The 19,752-nt window shown below is 40.5% G+C and overlaps 1 protein-coding gene across 1 annotated transcript in view; it reads left to right on the forward strand.

Annotated features, from left to right (window-relative positions):
- Positions 1-2,532: 2,532 nt before the first annotated feature.
- The window catches only part of LOC139448674 (uncharacterized), a 28,488-nt gene continuing 11,268 nt past the window's right edge, over positions 2,533-19,752 (forward strand). The window contains exons 1-10 of the mRNA XM_071230227.1: positions 2,533-2,674; positions 3,187-3,272; positions 3,508-3,535; positions 4,799-4,860; positions 6,167-6,233; positions 7,065-7,114; positions 7,320-7,362; positions 7,648-7,742; positions 8,340-8,397; positions 10,924-11,030. Of these exons, the coding sequence (XP_071086328.1) occupies positions 2,533-2,674; positions 3,187-3,272; positions 3,508-3,535; positions 4,799-4,860; positions 6,167-6,233; positions 7,065-7,114; positions 7,320-7,362; positions 7,648-7,742; positions 8,340-8,397; positions 10,924-11,030 (738 nt within the window). The remainder of the gene's footprint in view (positions 2,675-3,186; positions 3,273-3,507; positions 3,536-4,798; positions 4,861-6,166; positions 6,234-7,064; positions 7,115-7,319; positions 7,363-7,647; positions 7,743-8,339; positions 8,398-10,923; positions 11,031-19,752) is intronic.

Consider the following 19,752-nt stretch of genomic DNA (forward strand, 5'->3'; position numbering starts at 1 on the left):
ACCACTTCTACTCTAGACATTAGATGTAATTTAAGCATCAGGTAATAAGATGACCTCTTAGAGGTTAACCCTTCGTTATTATGTTATGCACTATGACGTCATCTTCATGTATGGTTTGCCAGGAACTTTGCTCAGAATCAAACTGAAGTTGTTTTGTCGAGCACAGTTACACGAATGACAGAACACGAAAGCAGTTACACTCGCTGTTTATCTAAAGGAAAAGTAAGAGCTCCGTGTCGATTTGCCATTGAGGTATGTTGCTAAATAACACACGTTATAGTTATCCCTCTTCCAAACGAGAGATTCGTCTAGTTACCACACGGTTTGACTTAACTTCGTTTGCTGTCTTGCTCGTCAGTTATTTATCGGGAGAATAGGGAAGTCAGTGACGTCACAAAACTATCTACGTCATGGACGATATCCCGCTGTCGCAAAAGGGTGATGCAATAGAAATTAATGAAGATTTTGACGATGTTGGAAGAGTTAACCTCGTCGCAGTCAACGACCATGTATGATGTAACGGTGGCGAGGTGATGTTATTACTAACAATATGAAACATTATTGCTGTTAGTACTTTATAGGTCCTCGATTTCATGGGGGCTGGAGTGGTAGGGCTTAATTGAGCCAATCATCATTTTTCAAAAGAGGGTTTTTTTTAGAATTTAATTGTTTTGTAGCATATGCCAACATTTTGTAACACTAAATACAAAGACATTCGATTGACACGCAGTCACATCTCTGCATCTAGTTGAATAACTACGAAATCTTTAAAATGGTCTCAATATAATAGTGTTCTTTCACAGGAATAGAGTAAGGCACGAAGACCAAACGTAAATGAGTTTAGTAAGGAAGAACATTTAGTAATCATGATATTGTTTCACTGCATTCTGAAACATCTGGAATGATGGTATAGTTTTGTTGAGCTTAATTCTAAGAAGAGTATGAATAAAGTTGAGTTTGATTTTGAGTGTTCGAGGTGTTTCCTAATATATTTACTGTGCTTCAGTTCAGAAAAAAATGAATAGTGTTTCTGTGTTTCTACAACTACTGCTGTCTATAAAGTCTACTTTCGACAAAAACGTGTTGGCTGGAAGGATATGATGTAATAAAGTTAATGAAAATAATTCTGTACAACACCTTTTTTTCAGATTCTTGGAAAATGAAATGGCAGCGCCGACATAGAGGTAGAGTAATTACTTACCTACAAATAGTAATCTGGCATGTCAAGCGTCTTTCATTAGTGAATGTCTTAAAGTCTTATTTAGTTTTATTTTGATACACGTCCTTCTATTTTCACGTTATAGTTATCCCTCTTCCAAATGAGAGATTCGTCTTGTTACCACACGGTTTGACTGGATCTTCGATTGTCAGATGTACGGTTCTAGATTGGGTAGAGTAACTGATTTGTAGCATGTTTCGGACGCGGTCTTGCTCGTCAGCAATTTATTCGCATAATGAGGGAGTCAGTGACGTCAAAAAACCATCTACGTCATGGACGATATCCCGCTGTCGCAAAAGGGTGATGCAATGGAAGATAATGAAGATTTTAAAGATGTTGGAAGAGTTAACCTCGTCGCAGTCAACGGCCATGTGTGATGTAACGGTGGCGAGGGGATGTTATAACTAACAATGTGAAACATTATTGCTGTTAGTACATTTTTGGTCCCCGATTTCATGGGGGCTGGAGTGGGGGGCTTAATTGAGCCAATCATCATTTTTCAAAAGAGGTTTTTTTAGAATTTAATTGTTTTGTAGCATATGCCAACATTTTGTAACACTAAATACAAAGACATTCGATTGACAAGCAGTCACATCTCTGCATCTAGTTGAATAACTACGAAATCTTTAAAATGGTCTCAATATAATAGTGTTCTTTCACAGGAATAGAGTGAGGCACGAAGACCAAATGTAAATTAGTTTAGTAAGGAAGAACATTTAGTAATCATATGATATTGTTTCACTGCATTCTGAAACATCTGGAATGATGGTATAGTTTTGTTGAGCTTAATTCTAAGAAGAGTATGAATAAAGTTGAGTTTGATTTTGAGTGTTCGGGGTGTTTCCTGATATATTTACTGTGCTTCAGTCCAGAATAAATGAATAGTGTTTCTGTGTTTCTACAACTACTGCTGTCTATAAAGTCTACTTTCGACAAAAACGTGTTGGCTGGAAGGATATGATGTAATAAAGTTAATGAAAATAATTCTGTACAACACCTTTTTTTCAGATTCTTGGATAATGAAATGGCGGCGCCGACATAATGGTAGAGTAATTACTTACCTACAAATAGTAATCTGGCATGTCAAGCGTCTTTCATAAGTGAATGTCTTAAAGTCTTATTTAGTTTCATTTTGATACACGTCCTTCTATTTTCACGTTAAAATTATCCCTCTTTCAAATGAGAGATTCGTCTAGTTACCACACGGTTTGCTTGGATCTTCAAATGTCAGATGTATGGTTCTAGATTGGGTAGAGTAACTGATTTGTAGCATGTTTCGGACGCGGTCTTGCTCGTCACAATTTATTCGCATAATGAGGGAGTCAATGACGTCACAAAACTATCTACGTCATGGACGATATCCCGCTGTTACAAAAGGTGATGGAATGGAAATTAATGAAGATTTTGGCGATGATAGAAGAGTTAACCTCGTCGCTGTCAATGGACATATATGGTGTAACGGTGGCGAAATAATGTTATTACTAACAATGTGAAACACTATTGCTGTTAGTATCCCCTATTTGGCTTAATTGTGCCTATAACTACACTACACTACACTACACTACACTACACTACACTACACTACACTACACTACACTACACTACACTACACTACACTACACTACACTACACTACACTACACTACACTACACTACACTACACTACACTACACTACACTACACTACACTGATGTGTTTACTGTGCTGCAGTCCAGAATAAATGAACAGTGTTAACAACTACTACTGTAGATAATGTCTTGGCTGGAAGTATATGATGTAATAAAGTACATATTCTTTTTTTTCTGTACAGCACCTTTATTTTTCAAATTCTTGGATAATGAAATAGTGGCAGACAGGTAGAGTAATAACCTACCAACAAATAGTAATCTGGCATGTCAAACGGCTTTCATTAGTGAATGTCTTAAAGTCTTATTTAGTTTCATTTTAATACACGTCCTTCTATTTTAGATCTTTATGATGAAGATGATTATGATGAAGCTGATGATTCCGCAGCCATAAACCTTGGAAGGGAACTGGAACGCGTCACCCAGCAGGTACGTTGTTATACATACGATGTAGGAATGATCTCATACATCTGAGCACACCTGGCTGTTTGTCTGGCGTCCAACTATGGGTTCATAAAGCAGGTACTGTTGTTGAAACCTGACTATTTATGAGTTTGGTTAGCATTGTTACATTTTGGGGGAAAAGTATGGACATTTTGTGCTTTGGATTTGATTCTTTTCCATGATGAAATGTTAATTGGCAGTTAAATTTACTCACTTGCAGGTAAATATGGAGAGAAACAGTGAAAGAGGTAAGTGTATGTCGTATGATTAAAACATGATGTTCTAAAACTGTGGCAAACAGTAGTTAAATAATTATTATAATTATTGAATTGTTATTGACATTTTCCTGTACTTAGAAAACAGATATAAAGGATTAATTAGCAGACTAATCTACCATAACAAAGTGACAAGGAAAGGGGGTTCGGTTTTTCAATTATTCTCAATCATGTCACAATAACAAACAGTGTAAATCGTGTTCGATATTTTGAAGTACTTATTATTTGGTTATTTGGAGGTGTTATGAATGAACAGCATGTAGTAACACACAATGTGTTTCTATTAGTTACTTACAATTGTAAGAAACTAATATAGTGTGCGTAAATCCCAAGTAGGTAAATGCTACACGCGTCTAATATTCCTCCCTCCTGAATTGACGAATTACTGCTATTGTATTGTACTGCTAAGAAACAAAGTTATTTTACCTCATGTGACCAATTGTTACTTCGTCCCTGAAAGTGCAAAGTGTCACTTTTGTCAGTCTTTGAACTGTGTATACAACAAGGACAGGAAGCTTTAACTTCTAGTACAATACCATTTTGGAAAGCTCCAATTGTTGCGGGGGCGGTGGGTAGCCTAGTGGTTCGATTCCTTCATGGGTGCAATTCTATGAAACCTATTACTTGTGTTCTCCGCAATGATGTTGCTTGGAATATTAAAAAAAGTGGCGCAAAACCATACCCACTCACTCACTCAATAGTTGGAAAATGTAGACATCAAAGGCTGTAATATTGCTCGACTGAAAAGGAAAGTTAAAAATTGGAAAGCCGAACTCGTCCCTCTTGTCATGCAGTTTTATTTTCTGTCACTCTGAATCTCTATGCCTATATCTAAATATGAAAAACAGATGGTATAATGGGGCGTAATTTTAGGTGGAAATGTGACGTTTGATATCTGTTATTGGCCAATCAGATTTGAGTATTCTCCAAAGACAGGGTATAACAAATCAATTCATTACGTGCTCAGAAATCTACTATAATTAATCGTATTAAGTTGGAGACAGTATTAGTTAAAAATTAAATTAACCTTTGCCCGCTTTTGGTGACACAGGTGACAATCTTAAATCATTTTGCAACATATAAACATCTATTGATGATAAACCTATAACATTATATTAGCAACTATTATTCAACAAATCAACATATGTTTAACTGAAACGTAATGGACTAAAAACATGAAACCTGGCTCTATTTCTGTAAACATTTTGTCTGTGATGATTGCAAATTCTCTTAAAGATTCCGGAGACAAAGAAAGAGACGAGACGAAGACAGGGGAAATGGGGCAGATGTCAATCAAGGTAACCATACAGTGGATTAATATTCGGTTCTTCGAATCTCATCCGACAGCTCTCACTGTACAGAAGCAGACAATGAGCCCAAGAATGCATTTACAATAACCCTATATAATTGACAATTATATCTTACAGTTATTAATGAATGGACTAATTATCTTCTTACTACAATACCAACGAACTCTTTTCTCTCAGTTCCAGGATATTATGAAAAGGGCCGAAGGTGAGTCTGGTTGTTTTCGTCCTTGCTGATGTAATATTCCCCGCCACAGTGGGAGGGGACACAGGATTGAGTGTTGTTCGTCCCGCCTTCCGTCCGTCACGTTTTGTTTCCGGACGAAAACTCAAAGATCACTCAATATTTCAGTACCAAACTTTTCACAGGTATCACAGAAAATTTTGAAGTTTATATTTTATCCGGCTTTCATGAGTACAAATTGCACAGATATCAGTCAAGGCTTGAACTGGTGTCCTTGGCTATTCTGGAATGTTTTTAAGGGAAAATCTTTTCAAATTCCAATTTAATGAAGGCTTCATTTCCATAGCAGAACTCATGAACCATTGTACTTCCTCACTTTTCAATCGAAAGGTGAACTGATTTTTAGGTTTGGGGAATTTTTCAACTGTAATATTTTTTAAACAAATGGAAACCCCATGCAATGTATCCAATAATATCCACTGCTCCCTGTAGTCTTCTCATAGTAACTCCGCCCTATTAAGATGGCTAAAGGTACCAGTCAGCTAGCAGCGTATCAATCAGTTTTGGATTTGACTCCAAGTGCACGCATTTCTTAGTTGGGCATAATAAATGTAAATATAATTGCATTATGTTTCAAAAGCGGAATATGGAACGTTGATGATATAACGAAAAGTACACAAGTGAAATGTTTACAGCAAGAGTACCTTAGCAACAACGTTTTCATCTTAACTTGTGTTTTTTTATATCTGTTTAATTTATCCAGAGCAATAGTCATAGTCTGTGTGCCAGGTTATTCAAATTAAGAAATTCTTTGTGTGTTTAAAGCATCATGATCATCTTTCAACTTAGTTCATATAGACATCGATGCAAAACATGATACTATGTTATAGATTTATGTTTATGTGTATGTAATAACTGTCATATGTTTGATACTAACAAAGAATTCATTTTCCTCAGATATGGACGAGTCTCATAGCAATCACTTTGATGAGCCATCTATATCAAAGGTAGGATCAGTGTCACGTTTTGGTCAAATGATAGCAGTAAATTCCCTAAAAAGTTGATATTGTTGTATGGACAACTTGCAGACTTGTAAATCACATATGTTTGTAGGAGACGTTGAGTGATGACTACACTGCAAGTCAAGAACGGGACATGAGAGCTGCAGAGACACAAATATGTAAGTGTTCAGTTTGACATGTATAGACAACGTTCCTGGCTTGAAAGATATCAATGCTCAAATGTCCGCAGTGACATGGTATATGACACTAAGCCTGAACTAAAAGTGTTGAGAATCAATGAATGTACCAGGGAGTAAACAGCATATTACATTGCATTAATTACAATATCTGTTACTGTTTCGACCCGAGCATGTATTGTGGCTGTGGAAAGTCAGTTTTCCATAATTGTAACATGGGCTTTTACACAAGGTATTGGGAGGGAAAATTCCCTGAGGTATCTAAGCCTAACAAATCGTGACATCAGGTGTCAAACAGTGTGACCTAGTGCAGTCACACGCCCTATTGTCCCTTCCCATTATCAGTGGATGTGTTTGTGTTATGAACGTATAGAATGTGTGTGGTTATGTCCTTGGAATCTGGGGGTACGGGTGGCCCAGTCGTCTAAGGCGCCGCGATTCGCTGTGCAGAGTTGCATCTCTTGGGCACGCCAGAAACTTATGATTGTGGGTTGGAATCCCGGTTCGACCCGATTATGTTTCTAGGTTTGTCAGCACCATACCTGTGCTCGTGGGTTTAACCGAAATGGTAAACGTATGAGACCTGCATCACTTCGGGCTTTCCCCCCCACATTAAGCTGACACGCCATGATATAACTGTAATACTGTTAAAAGCGGCGTTAAACCAAACTCACTCACACACTCCTTGGAATCTCAGACACACCAAGGTAGCAGACATAAGTATCAATGTAGCAGACATTAGTATTAATGTAGCAGACATCAGTGTCAGCGCTTCTCACTCTGACACTGTTTATATGTGGACTTCTCCTTCAGGTATTGCAGAGATCGCCGAACAAGAGAAGATGTTGCTGACCTTAAAGGAGGTACAATTTTCTCTACCACAATTGATAAATTCAAATTACATCCGTATCAAGTTCCAATGACTCATAATAATCTCTATATGTAATGGATAACTGGCCCATTATTTTAGTACATAATCTAATTGTATAGCCAACTTTGATAATGAATAATATGCACTATCGACGTTTAAATATGAATGGTTTGAATGATTTTCCCGTGTATTTTAAGGAACAAGACCTCCAAAAACGACACCTTGATTCGCTGTACTGTGGTACGTATCACGATAGTGCACGGGTTATACTTCTCTATAACATGTTGCCACAGACGGTTGGAATCTGTGGATAAACATAACTACACCTGAAGTTTCAGGGTTGACCAAACAAATGTCCAAATGGACTTGAGGAAATCATGAATTGAGAACCAATAACTTACATTAACAACTTGCATTGTACAGACAAATAGATCTGAAATGGCACATGCAGGTCATGAACACTTCCGTCTAAACCTAAACCACAATTATCAAGAACATGTCACGTGATTTATCTTGTACCTACAGACCTTCCTGATGAGTGGCACATCAAAGTGCACTACCTACAGAGACACCAGGATGTCTTGTCCCTGTACGACGTGGAGCTGCCGGAAGTCATCAGTGTGAGTCGGCATTCATATTTATTGATCAAGATCAGAGAGGCACTCCTCTCCTCTACCAATGAACCCAATCAACAAATCTTTCTTCTAAATAAAGCAACAAAACACTGAAATCATAAGAAATCTGTCCAAAAAGCTGTGTCTGTATCATAACATGAGTAAATGAATCACTATCAATTAGTGATGATACATACAAAGTGTTCGAAATTGTTGAGCACAGGTATAACTTGATGAACCTACTGCTGACAGTGAACCTGTAACACGTGTGTATTGTGTACGTGATTCATACACAAGGAGGCGCTCGGCCATATATAGAACTCACCACTCTGATTCATATGAATTTGTTTTTAAAGTAATGTGTATAAAAGGTGAATATGTAAATATGGCTTACAATAGCTATAATGTCATAATATCACACAGTAAATGAATTTAAGGCACAAAAAACGTCACACAATTCTGATAACTTCAATATGTCGAACAGGTCTCGCACAATGGTGAGTATGTGTACATACATTATCACACTGAATTAATTGTTGACATCGCGAGCGATTCTCATCAAGTCTGTTCATATATTTATATCTTTATCTGAAATGATTGCAGGAGATGGTCAGACCCGGACCTTCCCACATCCAGACAGCCAAGTTAGAGATTTCTCCAGGTAAAACTCATCATACTCAATGTTCATCCTACCCATGAGTGAATTTTAACACTACTTCGAGCAGTATTTCAGTTACATCAGGTCGTGTCAGCCTGATGTGGGGGGAGGTGAGGCAGATGTAAGCACATTTACCACTTTGGCGGAACCAACAAGAACGAGCCAAGAATCATTATTCGGAGCTCTGGACGACTGGTCCGTCCGGTTCGATAATCGATCAAACAAGACATTCAGTCCTGTTGTCAAAATCTGAAAACAACTGCATCGAGTGTTCCGAGTCGCGGAGACAGGTGTCAGTAATGTGTGTTTGTGACCACTTTGATCTGATTGATTGCCACGTCATGCTTCCCAATAGCATCTGAGTTTTAGCTTAATGAGGAACTATCAGATAATGACAGTCCAAGAACCTGTATATCGCGGAACTTTAGGATGTGGTGTAATGGCAACACTTAGCAAGACCTCTATATATCGGGGATCTACAGGATGTGGTGTAATGGCAAAAGTACGCACGGTCTCTATATATCGGGGAACTGCCGGATGTTGTGTAATGGCAACACCAAGCAGGACCTCTAGTTATCAGGCAACTGCCGGATGTTGTGTAATGGCAACACTAAGCAGGGCCTGTATATATCGGGGAACTGCCGGATGTGGTGTAATGGCAACACCAAGCAGGACCTGTATATATCGGGGAACTGCCGGATGTGGTGTAATGGCAACAGTAAGCAGGACCTCTATTTATCAGGCAACTGCAGGATGTTGTGTTACGGCAACACTAAGCAGGACCTCTATATATCGGGGAACTGCCGGATGTTGTGTTATGGCAACACCAAGCAGGTCCTCTATATATCGGGGAACTGCAGGATGTGGTGTAATGGCAACACCATGCAGGACCTGTATATATCGGGGAACTGCCGGATGTGGTGTAATGGCAACAGTAAGCAGGACCTCTATTTATCAGGCAACTGCAGGATGTTGTGTTATGGCAACACTAAGCAGGACCTCTATATATCGGGGAACTGCCAGATGTGGTGTAATGGCAACACCAAGCAGGACCTGTATATATCGGGGAACTGCAGGATGTGGTGTAATGGCAACATCAAGCAGGACCTGTATATATCGGGGAACTGCCGGATGTGATGTAATGGCAACACCAAGCAGGACCTCTATATATCGGGGAACTGCAGGATGTCGTGTAATGGCAACACTAAGCAGGGCCTCTATATATCGGGGAACTGCCGGATGTGGTGTAATGGCAACACTTAGCAGGACCTGTATATATCGGGGAACTGCAGGATAAGGTGTAATGGCAACATTGAGCAGGACCTGTATATATCGGGGAACTGCAGGATGTGGTGTAATGGCAACACTAAGCAGGACCTGTCTATATCGGGGAACTGCAGGATATGGTGTAATGAACGTCCCAAACATGTACTCATGGACTCGGGTCAGGTGATCGAGCTGGTCATACAATACGGTCGATTCTGTCAACATTCAAGTACTGGTCCATAGCGCTGACATGATGAGGATTTACGTAGTCACCAATGGTAACGAATGTACATATCGCAAATGTCATCCTTGAAGGGAATAGCTGTCCTTAAGGACAAGGAGATCTGTTCATACAACGTTGCTGACCTTTTCTGACCCACTTAGCAACGTTAGCCTCCTGACACCATTGCGCAACACCCGACCACGAGGTTCTGTGAAGCTGGTTGGTTGGTTTGTTTTTTACTCCGCACTCAGCAATATTCCAGCTTTATGACGGTGGTCTGTAAATAATCGAGTCTGGACCACACAGTCCAGTGATTAATATCACGAGCATCGATCCACGAAATTGAAATCGATGACATGCATCAACCAAGACAGCGAGCCTGACCATCTGATCCCGTTTGTCCCCTCTTAGGACAAACATAGTCGCCTTTTATGGCAAGCATGGGTTGCTGGAGACCTATTCTACCCCGGATCTTCACGGGTCGGTTCTGTGAAGTCAACTAGTGAAGAGGAACGGGGACGACCAGTCAAGCAACGTCCAGTTGGTGTTATCTCAACACCAGGCATAACGGGCCCGTGTATGCCAATCAGTTGTATGGGATACTTGATCTGGAGGAACGAAGATCTCCTTGAAAACACATTGCTTGTCTTGACATGTTTACTAGTGTGGCTTACGTGACTGTTTGCCGGCATGAACGGATGTCTTCAGCAGCCTGTCCTCCCGCTGCGTTGAGGACTGCATTGGTTGGAAACGATTCCATGCTCTGCAGCACATACAGCATTAAGTGTACAGCATATTTGTATACACATTGATTTCCCTTCACGCATAGTGCGTGAAAGCCAAAATTTGTGTGTCATGGGTTACCTAAACATGGTCAAGTTAAAGTTTGATAATCACGTTGTTGATCAATATATGTGTTGTCCTAAGCAAACTTTGAGTGCCACATCCCAATGATAATAATTGCCATATTTGTATAAGGATTCTATATATGTGATCCAGCTTCTTCTCTCTACCCACAATGCCATTCTATATTTTATCAGAAGATGAAATCCACCAGAGGCCTGTGAAGAGAAGTCAGATTGCCAAACTGAGGCGGTTTCAACAAGGGCTGCTGAAGGAGAGTGACCTGTTTGACATCATAGGAAACGTAAGAAGACATTATCTTATATCTATTTATATCCAGTGGGGCCCATTTCTGATCTTTCGCTTGGGGTTAAGTAATTCAGTAATGCAGTGTGGCTCATCCCTCAGGTTTACTCCATGTCTTTCTTCATGGGTTAAGTAATACAGCAATGCAGTGTGGCTCACCCCTCAGGTTTACGCCATGTCTTTCTTCAGGGGTTAAATAATACAGCAATGCAGTGTACCTCAGCCCTTAGAATAGATCCATGTCTTTCTTCAGGGATTAAGTGTTACAACAATGTGGTATGGTTCACCCCTTAGGATTACTCCATGTTTTACTTCAGGGTTTAAGTACGTCAGCAATGCTGTGTGGTTCACCCCTTAGGATTACTCCATGTCTTATTTCAGGGTTTAAGGAATACAGCAATGCAGCGTGGGTTATCCCTTAGGATTACTCCATGCTGTACGCCAGGGTTTAAGTAATACAGCAATGTGGTGTGGTTCATCCCTTAGGATTACTCCATGTCTTCTTCAGGGGTTAAGTAATACAGCAATGCAGTGTGGATCACCCCTTTGGATTACTCCATGTCTTACTTCAGGGGTTAAGTAATACAGCAATGAGGTGTCGTTCATCCCTCAGGATTACTCAATGTCTTTCTGCAGGGGTTAAGTAACATAGCAATGCCGTGTGGATCACCTCTTTGGATTACTCTATGTCTTACATCAGGTGTTAAGTAATACAGCAATGGAGTGTGGTTCACCCCTTTGGATTTCTCCATGTCTTTCTTCAGGGCTAAGTAATACAGCAATGTGGTGTGGCTCACCCCTTAGGATTACTCCATGTCTTTCGTCAGGGGTTAAGTACTACAGCAATGCAGTGTGGCTCACCTCTTAGGATTACTCCATGTTGTACGCCAGGGTTTAAGTAATACAGCAAGACAGTGTGGTTCATCCCTTAGAATTACTCCATGTCTTTCGTCAGGGATTAATGTAACAAGCAATGCAGTGTGGTTCATCCATTAGGATTACTCCATGTCTTTTGTCAGGGGTTAAGTAATACAGCAATGTGGTGTGGTTCATCCCTTAGGATTACTCCATGTCTTTTGTCAGGGGTTACGTACTACAGCAATTCCGTGTAGTCCACCCCTTAGGATTACTCCATGTCTTTCTTCGGGGGTTAAGTAATACAGCACTCCACAACATTGGTAATACAGGACTACAGCAATGAAGTGTGGCTTACGCCTAATGATTACTCCATGTCTTACTTCAGGGCTAAGTAATACAGCGATGCAGTGTGGTTCACCCCTTAGGATTACTCCATGTCTTACTTCAGGGGTTAAGTAATACAGCAATGCAGTGTGGCTCACCCCTTAGAATTACTCCATGTCTTTCGTCAGGGGTTAATGTAACAAGCGATGCAGTGTGGCTCACCCCTTAGGATTACTCCATGTCTTTCGTCAGGGGTTAATGTAACAAGCGATGCAGTGTGGCTCACCCCTTAGGATTACTCCATGTCTTTCGTCAGGGATTAATGTAACAAGCGATGCAGTGTGGTTCATCCCTTAGGATTACTCCATGTCTTTTGTCAGGGGTTAAGTAATACAGCAATGTGGTGTGGTTCATCCCTTAGGATTACTCCATGTCTTACTTCAGGAGTTAAGTACTACAGCAATGTAGTGTGGTTCACCTCTTAGGATTACTCCATGTCTTACTTCAGGAGTTAAGTACTAAAGCAATGTAGTGTGGTTCACCTCTTAGGATTACTCCATGTCTTACTTCAGGAGTTAAGTACTACAGCAATGCAGTGTGGTTCACCTCTTAGGATTACTCCATGTCTTTTGTCAGGGGTTAAGTACTACAGCAATGTAGTGTGGTTCACCTCTTAGGATTACTCCATGTCTTACTTCAGGAGTTAAGTACTACAGCAATGCAGTGTAGTCCACCCCTTAGGATTACTCCATGTCTAACTTCAGGGGAGTTAAGTAATACAGCAATGTGGTGTAGTCCACCCCTTAGGATTACTCCATGTCTAACTTCAGCTGTTAAGTAATACAGAGATGCGATGTGGTTTCACCCTTAGGATTACTTCATGTTGTACGCCAGGGTTTAAGTAATACAGCAATGCAGTGTGGTTCATTCCTTTGGATTATTCCATGTCTTACTTCAGGATTTAAGTAATACAGCAATTCCGTGTAATCCACCCCTTAGGATTACTCCATGTCTAACTTCAGGGGAGTTAAGTAATACAGCAATGCAGTGTGGTTCATCCCTTAGGATTACTCCATGTTTTACTTCAGGATTTAAGTAATACAGCAATTCCGTGTAGTCCACCCCTTAGGATTACTCCATGTCTAACTTCAGGGGAGTTAAGTAATACAGCAATGCAGTGTGGTTCATCCCTTAGGATTACTCCATGTCTTTTGTCAGGGGTTAAGTAATACAGCAATGTGGTGTGGTTCATCCCTTAGGATTACTCCATGTCTTTTGTCAGGGGTTAAGTACTACAGCAATTCCGTGTAGTCCACCCCTTAGGATTACTCCATGTCTAACTTCAGGGGAGTTAAGTAATACAGCAATGTGGTGTAGTCCACCCCTTAGGATTACTCCATGTCTAACTTCAGCTGTTAAGTAATACAGAGATGCGATATGGTTTCACCCTTAGGATTACTTCATGTTGTACGCCAGGGTTTAAGTAATACAGCAATGCAGTGTGGTTCATTCCTTTGGATTATTCCATGTCTAACTTCAGGATTTAAGTAATACAGCAATTCCGTGTAGTCCACCCCTTAGGATTACTCCATGTCTAACTTCAGGGGAGTTAAGTAATACAGCAATGCAGTGTGGTTCATCCCTTAGGATTACTCCATGTTTTACTTCAGGATTTAAGTAATACAGCAATTCCGTGTAGTCCACCCCTTAGGATTACTCCATGTCTAACTTCAGGGGAGTTAAGTAATACAGCAATGCAGTGTGGTTCATCCCTTTAGATTACTCCATGTCTTTCTTCAGGGTTAAGTAATACAGCACTACAACATTGGTAATACAGGACTACAGCAATGAAATGTGGCTTACCCCATAATGATTACTCCATGTCTTACTTCAGTGCTAATTAATACGGCGATGTGGTGTGGTTCACCCCTCAGGATTACTCCATGTCTTACTTCAGGGGTTAAGTAATACAGCAATGCAGTATGGTTCATCCCTTAGAATTACTCCATGTCTTTTGTCAGGGGTTAAGTAATACAGCAATGCGGTGTAGTCCACCCCTTAGGATTACTCCATGTCTTTCTTCAGGAGTTAAGTAATACAGCAATGCAGTATGGTTCATCCCTTAGGATTACTCCATGTCTTTTGTCAGGGGTTAAGTACTACAGCAATTCCGTGTAGTCCACCCCTTAGGATTACTCCATGTCTAACTTCAGGGGAGTTAAGTAATACAGCAATGTGGTGTAGTCCACCCCTTAGGATTACTCCATGTCTAACTTCAGTTGTTAAGTAATACAGTGATGCGGTGTGGATCCCCCCTTAGGATTACTCCATGTTGTACGCCAGGGTTTAAGTACTACAGCAAAGCAGTGTGGTTCATCCCTTAGGATTACTCCATGTCTTTCGCCAGGGCTTAAGTAATACAGCAAAGCAGTGTGATTCACCCCTTAGGATTACTCCATGTCTTTCTTCAGGAGTTAAGTAATACAGCAATGCAGTGTGGTTCCCCCCTTTGGATTACTCCATGTCTTTCTTCAGGAGTTAAGTAATACAGCAATGCAGTGTGGTTCCCCCCTTTGGATTACTCCATGTCTTTCTTCAGGAGTTAAGTAATACAGCAATGCAATGTGGATCGCCCATTTGATTACTCCATGTCTTTCTTCAGGGTTGGGTAATACAGCACTAAAGTGATGGTAATACAGGACTACAGCAATGAAGTGTGGCTTACGCCTAATGATTACTCCATGTCTTACTTCAGGGTTTAAGGAATACAGTTATGTGGTGTGGGTCATCCCTTTGGATTACTCCATGTCTTTCTTCAGGAGTTAAGTAATACAGCAATGCAGTGTGGTTCCCCCCTTTGGATTACTCCATGTCTTTCTTCAGGAGTTAAGTAATACAGCAATGCAATGTGGATCGCCCATTTGATTACTCCATGTCTTTCTTCAGGGGTTGGGTAATACAGCACTAAAGTGATGGTAATACAGGACTACAGCAATGAAGTGTGGCTTACGCCTAATGATTACTCCATGTCTTACTTCAGGGTTTAAGGAATACAGTTATGTGGTGTGGGTCATCCCTTAGGATTACTCCATGTCTTTCATCAGGGGTTAAGTACTACAGCAATGCAGTGTGGCTTACCCCTCAGGGTTACTTCATGTCTTTCTTCAGGGGTTAAGTACTACAGCAATGCAGTGTGCCTCACCCCTTAGGATTATTCCATGTCTTACTTCAGGGGTTAAGTACTTCAGCAATGCAGTGTGCCTCACCCCTTAGGGTTACTCCATGTCTTTCTTCAGTTGTTAAGTAATACAGCAATGCAGTGTGGTTCACCCCTTAGGATTACTCCATGTCTTACTTCAGGGGTTAAGTAATTCAGCAATGCAGTGTGGTTCATCCCTTAGGATTACTCCATGTCTTTCGTCAGGTCTTAAGTAATGCAGCACTGCAGTGTACATATATATTCTGCCTGTATGAGATACATTGTGTTCACTATCTATATTCTTCATGTATGAAACGTATTGTATTCTCTATATACAATGTATATCCTGCCAGTGTGATATGTGTTGTATTCACTAACTATATTCTGCCTGTGGGAAACCGGTTGTATTCACTATCTATATTCTGCCTGTGTGATATATGTGTTGTATTCACTATCTATATTCTGCCTGTGGGAGATGTGTTGTATTCACTATCTATATTCTGCCTGTGGGAAATGTGTTGTATTCACTATCTATATTCTGCCTGTGGTAGATGTGTTGTATTCACTATCTATATATATTCTGAATGAGTGAGATGTGTTGTATTCACTATCTATATTGTACCTGTGGGAGATGTGTTGTATTCACTATCTATATTCTGCCTGTGGGAGATGTGTTGTATTCACTATGTATATTCTACCTGTGGGAGATGTGATGTATTCACTACCTATATTCTTTCTGTTGGAGATGTGTTGTGTTCCTTATCTATATTCTGCCTGCGTGAGATGTGTTGTATTCACTATCTATATTGTGCCTGTGGGAGATATGTTGTATTCACTATCTTTATTCTCCCTGTGTGAGATGTGTTGTATTCACTCTCTATATTTTGTCTGTGCGAGACGGGTTGTATTTACTGTCTATATTCTGCCTGTGGGAGACGTGTAATGTTCATTGTCTTTGATTTACGGGTTTGAGTGAGAGACGAGTTGTAATGATTATCTGTTTCTTCCCATGTCTTGTGTGTCTTCACTCTGCCTGTGTGGGAAGTGTTTAGTGTGACATGTGTTATCTTCGTCCTGTGCCATGTGTATCTTCACTCTGCCTGTGTGGGAAGTGTTTAGTGTGACAAGTGTTATCTTCGTCCTGTGTCTTGTGTGTCTTCACTCTGCCTGTGTGGGAAGTGTTAAGCGTTTTCTTTTTAGTGTTTTCAAAGTTCCTGGGTGAAATGTGTATCAGACTCACTGTCTGTCTGCCTGTGTGTTATTGCCACTCCCTTCATATATATATATATACTCACTATGTAAAACTCACATATAGTATAATAAACCTATGAGCATGTGTTTGGTGCTTACAAATCAATGGATCGTGCCTGGCAAAGATTAACCAAACTGGTGTTATCTTCGACCTTCGGGAAACCCATACTTCAGTGGAGAACATGGACTTGATACAAAACAGTTCAGGTCAACGAGTATGTCAAGATTAGTAAGTCAAGGAACATCAAATTCATGATACTCCATTATGTGAGACCACGTTGCACAGATACATTATACAATGATGTTATTTGTGTGTTTCCTTGTACATTAGACACTAAACTCAACTCTTCCACTCTCTGTGTTCAGATGATTCTCGATGATGAAGACCACCTCGCCTCTTTACACGGTAAGTCCTCCTTGTTTACAATGTTCGTGAATGTCAGTTACTGCTAATGCGTGTTGAGCTCATTGCGTGGATATGGAATCTGTAACGATTCGTCTGTTAATATACTGGCTTAATTTACTAAATATTAATGATATCATTACATAACATAGAATCAGCCATATCAAGTTGTACAATGTTATGTATTCCGTTTGTGTCGGCTCTAAATGAGACTAAGCGTTACTGCCTGTGTGTAGGCAGTAATATATTCTGATTGTTTCAGCTCTGAATGGGTCTCTATAAAGGTTGTGTGTAGGCAGAAATATATTCTGATTGTTTCAGCACTGCCCGGACCTGTGTATGTGGTGGTGCCATCTTCTCTGCAGGTTGTGTGTAGGCAGTAATATATTCTGATTGTTTCAGCACTGCATGGGTCTCTCTATTTGGTGGAACCATCCTCTATATAGGTTGTGTGTAGGCAGTAATATATTCTGATTGTTTCATCTCTGAATGGGCCTCTGTATTTGATGGAACCATCCTCTATACAGGTTGTGTGTAGGCAGTAATACATGCTTATTGTTTCAGCACTGCCCAGGCCTGTGTATGTGGTGGGGCCATGCTCTAAGTAGGTTGTGTGTAGGCAGTAATAAAGTCTGATTGTTTCAGCTCTGAATGGGCTTGTGTATGTGGTGAGGCCATGCTCTCTACAGGTTGTGTGTAGGCAGTAATATATTCTGATTGTTTCAGCTCTGAATGGGCCTCTATATGGGTTGTGTGTAGGCAGTAATATATTCTGATTGTTTCAGCACTGCATGGGCCTGTGTATTTGGTGGAACCATGCTCTATACAGGTTGTGTGTAGGCAGTAATATATTCTTGGTGTTTTAGCTCTGAATGAGACTGTGTATTTGGTGGAACCATCCTCTCTACAGGTTGTGCATAGGCAGTAATATATTCTGATTGTTTCAGCACTGAATGGGCCTGTGTATTTGGTGGAACCATTCTCTGTACAGGTTGTGTGTAAGCAGTACTATAGTCTGATTGTTTCATCTCTGAATGGGCCTATGTATGTGGTGGAGCCATGCTCTATACAGGTTGTGTGTAGGCAGTAATATATTCTTGGTGTTTTAGCTCTGAATGAGCCTGTGTATTTGGTGGAACCATCCTCTATATAGATTATGTGTAAGCAGTAATATATTCTGATTGTTTCAGCACTGCACGGGCCTCTGTATTTGGTGGGACAATCCTTTATATAGGTTGTGTGTAGGCAGTAATATATTCTGATTGTTTCAGTACTGAACGGGCCTCTGTATTTGGTGGGGCCATCTTCTCTACGGATTGTGTGTAGGCAGTAATATATTCTGATTGTTTCAGCTCTGAATTGGTCTGTGTATTTGATGGGGCCATCCTCTCTACAGGTTGTGTGCAGGCAGTAATATAGTGTGATTGTTTCAGCTCTGAATGGGCCTGTGTATATGGTGGGTCCATCCTCTCTACATGTTGTCTGTAGGCAGTAATATATTCTGATTGTTTCAGCACTGTATGGGCATCTGTATTTGGTGGAACCATCCTCTATATAGGTTGTGTGTAGGCAGTAATAGAGTCTGATTGTTTCAGCTCTGAATGGGCCTCTATATTGGTTGTGTGTAGGCAGTAATAGAGTCTGATTGTTTCAGCACTGAATAGGCCTCTGTATTTGGTGGAACCATCCTCTATATAGGTTGTGTGTAGGCAGTAATATATTCTGATTGTTTCATCTCTGAATGGGCCTCTGTATTTAGTGGAACCATCCTCTATATAGGTTGTGTGTAGGCAGTAATACATTCTGATTTTTTCAGCACTGAATGGGCCTCTGTATTTGGTGGAACCATTCTCTATACAGGTTGTGTGTTGGCAGTAATATATTCTTGGTGTTTTAGCTCTGAATGAGACTGTGTATTTGGTGGAACCATCCTCTCTACAGGTTGTGCATAGGCAGTAATATATTCTGATTGTTTCATCTCTGAATGGGCCTCTGTATTTGGTGGAACCATCCTCTTTATAGATTGTGTGTAGGCAGTAATATATTCTGATTGTTTCAGCACTGCACGGGCCTCTGTATTTGGTGGGACAATCCTTTATATAGGTTGTGTGTAGGCAGTAATATATTCTGATTGTTTCAGCACTGAACGGGCCTCTGTATTTCGTGGGGCCATCCTCTCTCCAGGTTTTTGCAGGCAGTAATATAGTGTGATTGTTTCAGCTCTGAATGGGCCTGTGTATATGGTGGGTCCATCCTCTCTACATGTTGTCTGTAGGCAGTAATATATTCTGATTGTTTCAGCACTGTATGGGCCTGTGTATTTGGTGGGGCCATCCTCTATATAGGTTGTGTGTAGGCAGTAATAGAGTCTGATTGTTTCAGCTCTGAATGGGCCTCTATATTGGTTGTGTGTAGGCAGTAATATAGTCTGATTGTTTCAGTACTGCGCGGGCCTGTGTATGTGGTAGAACCATCCTCTCAGCAGGTTTTGTGTAGGCAGTAATATATTCTGATTGTTTCAGCAGTGAATAGGCCTCTGTATTTGGTGGAACCATCCTCTTTACAGGTTGTGTGTAGGCAGTAATATATTCTGATTGTTTTAGCTCTGAATGGGCCTCTATATGGGTTGTGTGTAGGCAGTAATATATTCTGATTGTTTCAGCACTGCGCTGGCCTGTGTATGTG

Source organism: Haliotis cracherodii, unplaced genomic scaffold, assembly GCF_022045235.1.
Source record: "Haliotis cracherodii isolate W230 unplaced genomic scaffold, xgHalCrac1.p SCAF_7, whole genome shotgun sequence".
In the NCBI taxonomy this organism is placed as follows: Eukaryota; Metazoa; Mollusca; class Gastropoda; order Lepetellida; family Haliotidae; genus Haliotis; species Haliotis cracherodii.